The 12,519-nt window shown below is 40.9% G+C and overlaps 1 protein-coding gene across 1 annotated transcript in view; it reads right to left on the reverse strand.

Annotated features, from left to right (window-relative positions):
• INSR (insulin receptor) overlaps positions 1-5,395 on the reverse strand; it is an 83,027-nt gene extending 77,632 nt beyond the window's left edge. The window contains exon 1 of the mRNA XM_026670938.2: positions 4,619-5,395. Within this exon, the coding sequence (XP_026526723.1) occupies positions 4,619-4,709 (91 nt within the window). The 5' untranslated portion in view covers positions 4,710-5,395. The remainder of the gene's footprint in view (positions 1-4,618) is intronic.
• Positions 5,396-12,519: the final 7,124 nt, after the last annotated feature.

The following is a 12,519-nucleotide window of genomic DNA, read 5'->3' on the forward strand; positions in this document are numbered from 1 at the left end:
ATATTGAAAGAAGTGTGAATCAGCTAAATTCAAATTTAAACATAGATCTATCAAGACATTTCTCCATTCACAAGGTTTCAAAGGTATTTTTTTGAAGTTGGAAAATATCTTATTATCTAAATTTCTATTTAAAGAATCACATTTATGATATTACTGTAGAAATGCACGGCTGTTGACTAGTCTAGGCTTTGAGTTCTAGAAAGAAAATTAATATTTGGTTGGGGAAAAATACCAAACACCAACATAGAACAGATAAATCTAATTCAGTTAATAAACTGCCATCACATGCTACAGTAGTACTACTATTATTTTCTGCAGGAACTTGTTTAGGTTTCCTTCATTTACCTCATTTTGCTTAAATGCCAATACCAACTCACAAACATATTTTGTTTATTTAAAGGTAATACTTACTACATTAAAAAGAAGTTACTTTGTACCAGTTAGCAAATGCTGTAAAATATTTGTTTTTGTATATGTGTTCATAGAGAGATAGACAACCCTCAAGATGGAACTGTGTGTTTTCTTGGCACAACTCAAAAACCCAGAATGCCAACCAGCACTTTGCATAAAAGAATGCTAACATAACCTCTCTGGCAAAGTGTCATTTTGACTCCCTATTTTATATATAGCCAGTTCTGAATATATAGACAGTGATTGTACAATTATACCTCTGCATGTTCCCAATGCCACATTTGAGAGAAACCATTTTAGAACCTGATGCAGAAGGCAAATTAAAAACACAAAACACTGGGAAGGAGAAACTAGGACCCATTTCAAAATATTTGTGGCAAAACATTAAAAGTGGTAGATCCAAAAGGCCTGGTTAAGCACAGGAATTATTGTAGTTAACCTTAAGTGAAATGTTTCAACAACCAACATAAAATTTAATGTGTGTGTGTGTGTGTGTGCATACATACATACCCACCCAAATTTGGATTTAATATTTTCCTTACATTGGGGACAAAGTGGTTCCCTTACTGAAATACTCCAAAGTGTCAAAAGAATTACAGCCATATAGTATCCTGTTACACCTTGAACTTTCCCTTCATAACTCTCAAAGTTTTTTTCTGTAGGAAAAAAAAAACCTTTTCATCTTGAAATAGTAGGCCTCTCCATACAAAAGGCCATGATTTATTTTTTACCCAATGCAATTCACAGCATGCAAAAATTCTCTAAGTTAAATTCATAGAAGAAATAGCTTTAGTCCCATCTATCATTGCCAAATATATTTCTCGTATTAATTGGCTCACTTTTCTAAACATAATACAAACCAAGGAAACTAGAAAAAGGACACAATTTTCACCCATAGAAAAATAAAAGTATCATAACATGTATTTCTTACATCAGTGGTTTAGGCTTAGAGAGGTTGATATTATAAAGGTAAAGGTTTCTTCTGTCCAGACATGTTGGACTTGAGGGTGCAATGCTCATCTGTTTCTTAGCTGAGGGAGCCAGCATTGTCCAAAGACACTTCAGTGAGCATGATAATACATTGAGGTGCATGGAATGCTGCTACCTTCCCACTGAAGTGGTACCTATTTATCTACTCACATTTACATGCTTTTGAACTGCTAGAAGGACAGGAGGTGGAGCATGTAGTGGGAGCTCACCCTGTCAAGCAGCGCTTAGGTCTCTAACCTGGGCTGTTAGGTTTCCAACTGACAAGCTCAGTGTCTTTAACCTCTGAATCATTGCACCCTCTTACTTTATTTGGAGGACACAATTTGCTGCTCCATTGTGACAAATAAATCTGCCTTCCCTTCCTCACAATAGAACATTTATCATCATTATAACAGACAAGGAAGCTAATTGAGACAGGAAGAGGGATGCAGACCCATAAAAGAACAAGTTTTCAATGGAATAATTCCATCGGCTTTATGGAAGTAATCCAGTTCAATATTATTTACTTTTACTAATCCTTGAAATATTTATTGGAAAAATGGCTGGAAAATGAAGAGTCAATAAAACTGCAAAAGACTTTAATGCTGTTCACAAGCATAGTACATGTACACACATCATAATAAACACAGCTATTAAATTTAATAATTTCAATACTTCACAAAAAACCCTACTGAAGTCCTAACCAGCACTGCAACTTCATACAAATGTAATTTTCTATTTTTGAGCCACCTTTATATCCAATCTGAAAAATGGGGACCTGAGCTTTTCTTTAATATATATCTGCATTCGTACAATTTAAAATAAAATGCTCCTTTACCATAAAATGTCATAAATATTAATGTCACCAAGTCACTATCAACAATAGTATAAACAGTACAGTTGTTAACATCCTTGAATGAGAAACCTATTGCCTATCCCAAATGAGCTACTCTGGACTATAACGTAACATTCTTAAAATTATCATTCCAAGTAACCCAGGATATTACTTGAAAAAATAGTGGATGCTTGAACTAGATACCACTGAGAGATCCAAATATGAATCCTAAGAAAACACCTAAGAGTACAAATGTGATTAAATAAGTAATATTAATAATGTTACATCAAATATACAATAGTATATATCATACAGCATATCAACTAGCAAAAATATTCAGAATAAAATGGTACATGCAATTTTATTCATTTTGTCCAACATGGGATTTAGTCTGGTTTTAATGATCCTTTATGCGTTTAAGACCAATGTTTACAATAGTTAACACTCAATAATTTGCAGCTAGCGTATATGGAGGGTAAGTAGAATACAAACATATTAAAATAAATAAGTATACTTACACATCCAGGATGTTATCCAATAAACACTTTTAAGAGCTCTGCTTATTTTAGAGTAGCAAAAATGCAAAAGTAATTCTTCTACAGAATTCAATCACAATTTACACAGTAAAGTTTTTCTTTGATAGTGACAATATACCCTATCTTGAAAAAGTTTGAAGGGGATTCACACTAAATAATTCTTAGTAAAAGATACTAAAATGTAAAATGTTAGGGTAAATAAATATTAAATATTATTATTAAGCCAGTGTCAGGTTAAGATACTTTTTGAGTTGTTTTAAAATTTTTACAAACTGCATAGGAAAGAGTAGGGGTGTCAAACTCAAGGCCTGCGGGCTGGATCCAGCCCATGGGATGCTTAGATCTGGTCCACAGGGCCAGTCTAGAAATAACAAAGGACCGGCCCGCAGTGCCTCTGCTAGCAAAAATGGGGCGTGGGTGGGGCACGCACCCCCCTGTCCCTGCTTTTGACCTCCGGAGTCGCCCAGGAAGCCTTCCAGGTCTAAAACAGGTCTCTGGAGTCATCCAGGCCCAAAATGGGGCCTCTGGAGTTGCCCAGGAGGTCTTCCGGGCCCAAAACCCAGAGCGCTGCAGGAGGCTGTCCTTGACTCAGGTTATAGAAGGGAGGAAAAATAAAATATTTTATCTTTCAGGCTTGCAGGATTCTGCTACTGCAGCCTGTCAATAATTTTATGTCTAGTCTTCCTATGGAGTTCTAGTCTTCCTATGGAGCCAATTTCTTGATCTGGTCTCTCTCTCTCTCTCTCTCTCTCATAAGGTGATCAAGTAGATCAAGTAATTATTAAAAAAACAAAATCACAATAATGTCTCTATTTTTATAAGTTTATAAAACCATGTCTGTGGAGGTGCGGTCCCATGTCACACCCACCATGGCCACACCCCCACCTGGCCCTCCAAGGTCAAAACCAATCCTGATGTGGCCCTCAATGAAATTTAATTTGACACCCCTGGGGTAGAAGTACTATAAAATACAATAAATTAGTTGTCAAACTGTCATAAGATTTTTTTACCACCATAAAACTCACAAACTGAGGATATGATATCCATATTTCTATCACATTCTACTTAGGAAGCAAAAAGAGGCACACATAAGACTTATCCAGTCACTTTGGCAAGTAATATTAAATTGCCAATACAATTATTACAGTAATAATGATCAAATAATAACAATATAAAAGAAGCCTCGGAGCAAATAGTCCTGGAGAAAAAAATGGACTAGAAAACCCAGCCTTAGTCTCATTCAATAGGTCCTCCCACTTTTGTAACTATTTGTGGCATTGCACTGACAAAACATTTCACTGGAAAACTTCGAACCACATTCCCATGAAGGGAATTGTCTACTATATGCACACACATGCCTAGTTTTTAACTTAAATCTGACTGTAAAGAAAAACTCTAAAGCATCCCTCTATACCTCCCAAAGTCACTTAGGTAAGATGGGAGATGTAAAAATGTGATAGGATGGGCTAAACGAAGATTAGATAAATACAGGTGTAGATATATAGACAGACAGGCAGACAAGGTAGATTAGATAGATGATAGATAGATAGATAGATAGATAGATAGATAGATAGATAGATAGATAGATCCTCAGACACCGCTGAGATCACTTGTCCTTGCACGAACAAGTTATTTAGCAAGAGACATACCTTTGGCAGCCCTAGGTAAGCGCTTCCAAATAACCTCACCCCAAGTAAGTGATATGAAGGCTGCACCACAGCAACGCAACCATGCATGCATATTACTGTCTTCTCCCTAGCGCTGTTTCTGCCGCTGTTACTATTCAAACTAGGGCTTCGGGGTGGGGGGGAGAGAAACCCGTCACCCCGAACCACCACGACCCCCTTTCCTCTTCCTCGATACTCACCCTTGGCCAGGCTCCAGGTGCCCATCCCAGCCAGAGCCACGGCCAAGGCCAAAGCCAGGGCCGGCCCCGACCACCACCGCGCGGGACGCATGGCGAGGAGGCGGCGGCGGCGGCGGAGGCTGTGGGTTGCGTTGTCAGGAGCAGTCGAGGCTCCGGGCCCGGTTCTGCGTCAGGCTCTGCAGGACCGCAGTTTGTGCTGCTGCCGTTCGGCAGGGCCTTCTCATACCCGCCAACGAGGGCAAGAAGAAGGAACCCGCCTCCTACCCGCGCCCGTCACCGACTGACAGGAGCGCCGAACGGCGTTGGTTGGGTCGGTCAGTCGGTCGGTGAGTCCGTCGGTGGTGAACAAAACAGCCCCGTCGCGCCTCCTCCTGCCGCCAAGCGCGCCCAGCCGTGCGTGGCCTTTCCTCCGCCTTTCTTTCCCTTACGGATCGCGGTGGGCAAAACAAAAAAACAATGAAGCCGCCCGCTGGAGTCAAGGCGACCCCCGCTAAACAAGCAGCAGCCACGGCGGAGCGTAGGGCGGAGAAGTGAAGAGCAACGAGGCGCGGCGAAGGGGCCGGGCCTGATGGGTCTTGGCCCTCCTCCTCTCCTCCTCCCCCTTCTCAACTATGAGCCGGGCAACCCCCCAAGACGGGAAGGAAAAAGTGGCTCCTGGAGCCCGGACGGGAAGGCAGCCGACGGTGACAGCCGCGGGCAGGGAAAACATCCGCGCGCTCTTCAAAGGGCTTCAGCCTCTGACTGGCCCTGAGGATGGATGGATGGATGTATTGTGTCTTTTGGGCGGACGGGGGCGGACGGGGCGGGGGGGCAGTGAGGGATCATTAATTGACGTAAGGGCTGCTTGATACAAGCAGCGCTGCGCCGCCTCTAGGTTTTAAGATGAGGAGCGGGTGCTTTAGAGGCACCCGAGGGGTTGTTTATTAACCGGTTGATCGCCTCATCGATGAATAAATGCCGGGCTCTTCCGTTGTGAGGCGAGACATTGATTGCTGAGGGTGAGGGTGAGGCTGAGGCGAGAGGGGGCAGCACTCTCTCCCCTCCGGAGTGGAGCGGTTAATACGTACCTTATTGCTGATGGGAAACGAAGGACTAATTAAATAGGTATTCCTAGGAATTGCTACCCTGATAAATAGCAGGGGCTAAGGTTGAATAAGTAATGCGTTGCCAGCGTAAGGAGAATAACGCATTTAATCGTAGAGAGACAGGTTAATTAGAGATGTATTTAGAGACCAACCAACGCATTGATAGGGCAGTAATTAATGAGCAGGGGTTAAATTGGTAATTACAGAGGGGGAATAGCAAAGGGCATGAAAACATATATTAAATGGGATTGAGAGGGTGGCAAAAAGGGTGGTTAAACCAGAACAAATTAAAACAAGTATAAGAGATTATTAATTAAAAGGGGAAGGGAAACATTATTTTGAATAAGAATAGCATAAATAATTCGTATGGGAAAGTTACATTTCTGAATCCACAGATTATAATGAAAGATGCTATCAATTTCTTTAGGAATGTTCACGATGCTAACTGTACTTCCCCTTAGAAAGAAAAGCAATAGAACAGGGAGTTTTGTTTGTTTAGTTTTATCTTTTTTACGTATTTGTCACTACCCTCCAATCTCTCGATTTAATGCTGCATTTTATAAACTCAAATGGAATCGAAATAATAGGAAGTTCCCCCCTAAAAATGTTGCCAACTTATCTCTTTAAAAAACTCCCTTGACACTTACCTTTCTCATTCCTACCATAGTCGTCGAGATTAAATTCACATTAACTGAGATTAATAAATGAAATTATTCCCATTGCTGAAGTGCTAAATATACCCTTTGCCCTAATAGTTTGTTGAGCCACTGTCCTCATGATTCTTGAGTGTTCAGGCTAGATGCCCAGGTAGTGATGTTTGGGGAGGTTAGTACCCCAATATTTCATCTAATTTTAGTAAGGATATTCACTAAACTTCGATCTAAAGATGTTATAAACTCTCACACGTTTCCAGGATAACATTTTGAACTTGACTAAGGATTTACTGCTGGAATTTCATGATTTCTGTATTCAAGGAAACCCAATCTGATCATTTTATTGTAAACTTTTGTGCTCTAATATGCCTTTCCAACTCATCAGCCGTTTTGACAATATCGATTAACTTCTCTCTATGTTCATTTTATGACAGACTATTGGCTCTTCTTTCCTCTCAATTGACTTCATCTGAAGTTGAATCTCCTGAGGGGATGACAATGGCTTTTAATTTTGCCATTTGAGCCATGTTTGATCTTTTGATTCCACCCTTTGAAAAATCAATCTGAAAAAATAATTCTCATCCATGGCTGACACTAAACTTATAAAATTTTCAAATTCATCTTGATAAAAATAGAACAGAAAAATAGAAAGTAGTTATCTGCTGACAAGTGATTTCTTTCATAAAACTGCTACTCATTTTTTGCCATATGGGAATAAGCAAAAATTTCATGTGTTCAAGCCAAGTCCCCTGGACATTTTTGCGATGTCTTGGCTTCTTGTTTTTACTACATACTGCTATTTAAAGTTCCTCTATGTTTAATGCAATGATTTCAAAAGAAATAATGCACTCTAGGCTTCTGTTCTTTTGCAAAACTTACTTGCTGTTTCTGTTAGCTCAGATTTTTCTAGTTTTGTTTTGTTTTGTTGTTTTCTTCAGTTTCAGAAGTTATTTGAATCTTTTTCCTTCTTTCCCTTTAATAACTCTTCTTCTTTTTCAGTAATTCTTAACTACTTGTTCTCTTACAATGGACATTTTTCTAAATTCTCTGAAATGTACCTCTGAAACGTACCTAAATCTTCACCATCTTTTAAAATCCCTTCATGTGATGCTTTGATTTTTTCTAGTTCTTATCTAGTATCTTCTGTTTTATTTTGTCCTAGATTATTAGGTGAGTTGTCCTTTCTCAGTTCTTATTTACCTTTCAGCAAAGAATCTCACTGGTCCATTTCAAGCAGAATTTTGTGCAGTTTATACTACTGAGTCAGCACTGGTTTGAGCTGTCAAGTGATTAGTGATGACTATAAAAACAATAGCAATAGCTTAACATAAAATGAAAAAAGTAAAAGCAAAGTTTATTTTTTTAATTATGGGGGGAAAAAAGAAAAGACAGACTTGTAAGTAGTCTGGTCCTGGAGTACAGAGAGTCCTCGACTTACGACCACAATTGAGCCCAAAATTTATTTTTAAGTGAGATATTTGTTAAGTGAGCTTTGTCCCATTTTATGACCTTTCTTGCAACAGTTGTTAAGTGAATCACTGCAGTTGATAAGTTAGTAACTCGGTTGTTAAGTGAATCTAGCTTTCCCATTGCTTGTCAAAAGGTTTCAAAAGATGATCACATGACCTTGAGAGACAGTAATAGTCATAAGTATGAATCAGTTACCAAGCATCTGAATTTTGATCACATGATCACAGGGATGCTGCAATGGTTGTAACTGAAAAATTGTCAAAAGTCACTTTTTCAGTGTCATTGTAACTTTGAACGGTCACTAAGTGAACTGTCGTAAGTCCCTGTATTTGTTGTCCACTTACAGAACCTGGTGACAAGAACGTTCTCGTTTGTTTTCCAAAAGTGGACAGCTGAACTTCTCTTTGCAGAGACCTGCATAATTAAGTTGTCATGGACAACTGAGCCCCAAATTTCCAATCTTAAGCAAGGCTGTTGTTAAGTGAGTTATGCCCCATTTTATGATCTTTTTTTTTTGCTACAGTTGCTAAGTTGTTCACAGCAGTTGTTAAGTGATTTGTGAAGTTGTTAGGTTAATCTGGCTTCCTTCACTGACTTTGCTTGTCGGAAGCTGGCTGGGAAGGTCGCAAATGGTGATCACATAACCCAGAGTCAGTGCAGCTGTCATAAATACATGTCAGTTGCCAGGCATCCAAATTTTGATCACATGGCCATGGGGATGCTGCAACGGTCACGTGAAAACCAGTCATAAGTCACGTTTTCAGTGCCGTTGTAATGTCAGTCATTAAACAAATAGTTGTAAGTTGAGGACTCTCTGTAGTTGGTCTAGATCAGGGGTGTCAGACTGGTGGCCCGCAGGCCAGATGCATCATGCTCAAGCCATGCCCACTCTGGCTCCACAAATGCAAAAAATGTAGCAATATTTATGTCACATGACATCATGTGATGTGATCGAGTTTGACACTGTGGTCTAGATCCTTTAGTTTAGGCTTTACAGCAGGGGTGTCCAACCTTGGCAACTTTAAGACTTGTGGACTTCAACTCCCAGAATTCCTCAGCCAGCAAAGCTGGCTGAGGAATTCTGGGAGTTGAAGTCCACAAGTCTTAAAGTTGCCAAGGTTGGACACCCCTGCTTTACAGAGTAATAATGACATCTAGAATGAGCCTGGTAGCACAATACTCTCAGAATTAGCGTTAAAGGCAAAAGTTTAACTTTAAACTTTAATAATAGTGGTGTTGAACTCCAGTAGACTTAGTGCATCTATTTTAAGATTTTTAAGACTCTCCGTGTGTTTTAAAAAGGTCTGGAAATTCCAAGTATCATCCCAGTGGTGGTATTCGACCGGTTCGGCCTAATTCTGGCGAGCCGGTAGGAGCAATGAGCAGCGGAGACCGAACCGGTTCTCTCCACCGCTCTGCTGTTGGGCCCACCCGCCCGCCTGGGCTCCCATACTCACTTTTATCCAGAGGTGGGATTCAAATTTTTTAACAACTGGTTCTGTGGGGATGGCAAAGGTGGTGGGTATGGCTTGGTGGTCATGTGACTGGTTGGGCGTGGTCAACTCAACATCACTCACATCGAGGCATGCATCTCCCCGCCTGGCCTCTCATGACTGTGGGGATGCTGCAACAGTCGTAAATGTGAAAAACGGTCATCAGTCACTTTTTTCAGTGCCATTGTAATTTTGAATGGTCACTCCACCCAAGCAAAGTACCAGCAAAGGAGGGGGGAAAAACTCCAGAGACGTTCCAGAGACAGGAAGTCTAGTCCTGCCAAGAATGTAATAAGGGTTAATGGAGATGCAGTTTCTGTAAGCAACACCAGAATGTTTCCTTCCTTACAGGATTAGGCCAGTAATTTCTTCTAACAACCAGTTTTCCAAACTGCTTAGAATGTTAACAACCGGTTCTAGTGAATAGGTGCGAACTGGTAGAATCCCACCCCTGCTTTTATCTGCTGAATTTGAAGTGCAGTTGCTTTGCGCGGCACAGAAGAGTGCTGCGTGGCAGCTGCTGAAGTGACTGGGATCGTGCAGGCTTGCAGGAGGCATGTTAGAACGCCTCTGCACTTGTGCAAACGCCTCTGTACCTGCGCAGTGTACATTTGGTGCGCGTGTGCACACAAAGTGTGTGCACGCACACAAAGCACGCCCATCAAGCCACGCCCACCGAACCGGTGGCAACAATATTTGAATCCTACCACTGTATCATACCCTTTGATCAATGTATCTCTTGCAATCTTTGAAGGCCGTTTTTTTAAAGGGAGAGGATATCTATATTCCAGCTAGAAAAATTTGAACATTTTTCTACAGATTTATAAATCAAGATTTACAAACAACAGTGGCAACAGTTGCAGTATTCATTTGACACACTACTAAGTCAAAAAAAAAAAAAGAGCTCCCTATTGTTGTATTTAACAGGATCCTTAGATATTTATACTCTTCAGAACGTTGTAATGTATTTTCTGATAACCAATGGAAACAGTTGTCATATCTTTATTCTCCTACTTCTGTATTCACATTTGTAAGCCAGAACATGATTTGTTAAGTAACATGTTTTGTTCAAATTCTTAACAGTATCGGTTTGAATAGTATGCTGTCAGCCAAGAACAGGGGTGTGAGAGAACAACTCTCAAAGTTTAGCTGATCCAAATGGCACTGAAACACATAAGAAAGAACATCTAAAACTATCACCATGACCTTTACTGACCTAAGCAGGAAGCCCATGGAGGATCTGGTGGCATTCTCATCCATCTTTCCAGTTGCTGGAACAAGAAACAATGCTGCAAATTGATAGCTAACTTTATTGTATCAATGGGAGAGATCATTGAGAGACTACAGACTAATCAGCATGTGGGAAAATCCTGGAAAAGGCAATCAAGCAGCAGATTTGTGAGTACCTAGATATGAACAAGGTGATTACTAGAAGCCAGCATGGGTTTCTTAAGAATAGGTGATGCAAAACAAATCTTACTGCCTTCTTTGATAAAGTGACTAAATTAGTGGGTCAAGAAAATGATGTGGATATAACATACTTGGATATCAGTAAGGCATTTGATAAAAGCAAACTACAGCCTACTTCTTGGCAAGATAGAACAATGTGGAATAGACAAGTACCACTACAAGATCTGGGGGGGGGGGGGGGGGGGGGGTTTTGGGGGGTGTTTTTTTGTGGGGTTTGGGGGGGGGGGGGGGGGGGGGGGGGGGGGGGGGGGGTGGGGGGGGGGGGGGGGGGGGGGGGGGGGGGGGGGGGGGCGGCTGGGGGGGGGGGCCACCTTTTTTTTCCCTTTCCTCCCCTTTTCCTCTTTTTTTTTTTTTTTTTTTTTTTTTTTTTTTTTTTTTGGGGGGGGGGGGGGGTGGTTTTTTTTTTTGCTTATGGGTTTGCTGGGCCCCCTTTTGGGGGGCGTTTTGTTGGGGGGGGGGTTACTAAATTTGCAGTTGGCTAACCAACACTTGAGAGAGATGGGTGGTTAACAGACCAACCAACCAAATAGACTCAGTGTGTGATTCTTAACGAAACTACATCTATGTGTAGAGAAGCATGCAGTGAAGTTCCTCAAGGTTCTGTCATCAGCGTAGTGCTCTTCAACCTCTTCATAAATGACCCAGAAGAGAAGATTGAAGGGGACCTCATCAAATTTGCAGATGACATAGAGCTAGGGAAGAATTGCTAGCACTTTGGAAGATAAGTTTAAATTTCAGAAGAATCCTGACAGAGTTGATCATTGGGCCTAGTCAACAAGATGCAGTCACTGATGAGAAATGGTTATCCACTTAGGCATGAAAAACCAGGTGCATAAAAACATATTAGGCAGCAATTGGGTCAACAGTAATGCCGATGAAAACAGATTTAGGGATCCTGGGGGACTATTGCTGCAGCTAAAGGCTGCTTTATCTTGTGCTGCAACAACAAAGGGATAGTATCAGGGTCAAGGGAAAGGATATTGCTCTATATGGCACTAGTGGGACCACAGAGAATACTGCATCCAGTTCTGGTCACAATACAGATAGTCCTTGACTTAGAACAGTTCATTTAATGACCAAAGTTACAATGGCACTGAAAAAGTGACTTATGATCGTTTTCCACACTTATGACCATTGCAGCATCCCCATGGACACATGATTTACACTCAGATGCTTTTGATAACTGACTCACAAGTACAGTATAATGGTTGTAGTCATGTGTTCCCCTTTTGTGACCTTCTGACAAGCAGAATCAATGGGGAAACCAGATTCACTTAACAATCATGTTACTAATTTGAGAACTGCAGTGATTCACTTAACAAATGTGGCAAGGAAAGTCATAAAATGGAGCAAACTTACTTAACAAATTTCTCACTTCAAAACAGAAATTTTGGGATCAATTATAAGTTGAGGATTACCAGTACGAAAAAGATGCTGAGGCCCTAGAAAATGGTAAGAGGGCAGCTGGGGGCTAATTCCTATGAAGAATGGGTAAAGGGAATATGTTTACCTTAATGAAGAATGAGGGGAGACCTGATAGCAGTCTTCCAATACTTGGAAGGGCTGCCACAGAAAGAGGGTGTTGACTTATTCTCTGTAGCACCTGAAGGTAGAACAAGACGCTATGAATGGAAGAGGGAGACTTGACCTGGAAATAAGGGAGAAATTTCCTGACAGTGAGGACTATTAAATGGAACAGCTTGCCTCCTGGAGTTTGAGTGATCCATCGC

Source organism: Notechis scutatus, chromosome 1 (assembly GCF_049901735.1).
Source record: "Notechis scutatus isolate UNSWTSFEM ecotype Mainland chromosome 1, rNotScu1.2, whole genome shotgun sequence".
In the NCBI taxonomy this organism is placed as follows: domain Eukaryota; kingdom Metazoa; phylum Chordata; class Lepidosauria; order Squamata; family Elapidae; genus Notechis; species Notechis scutatus.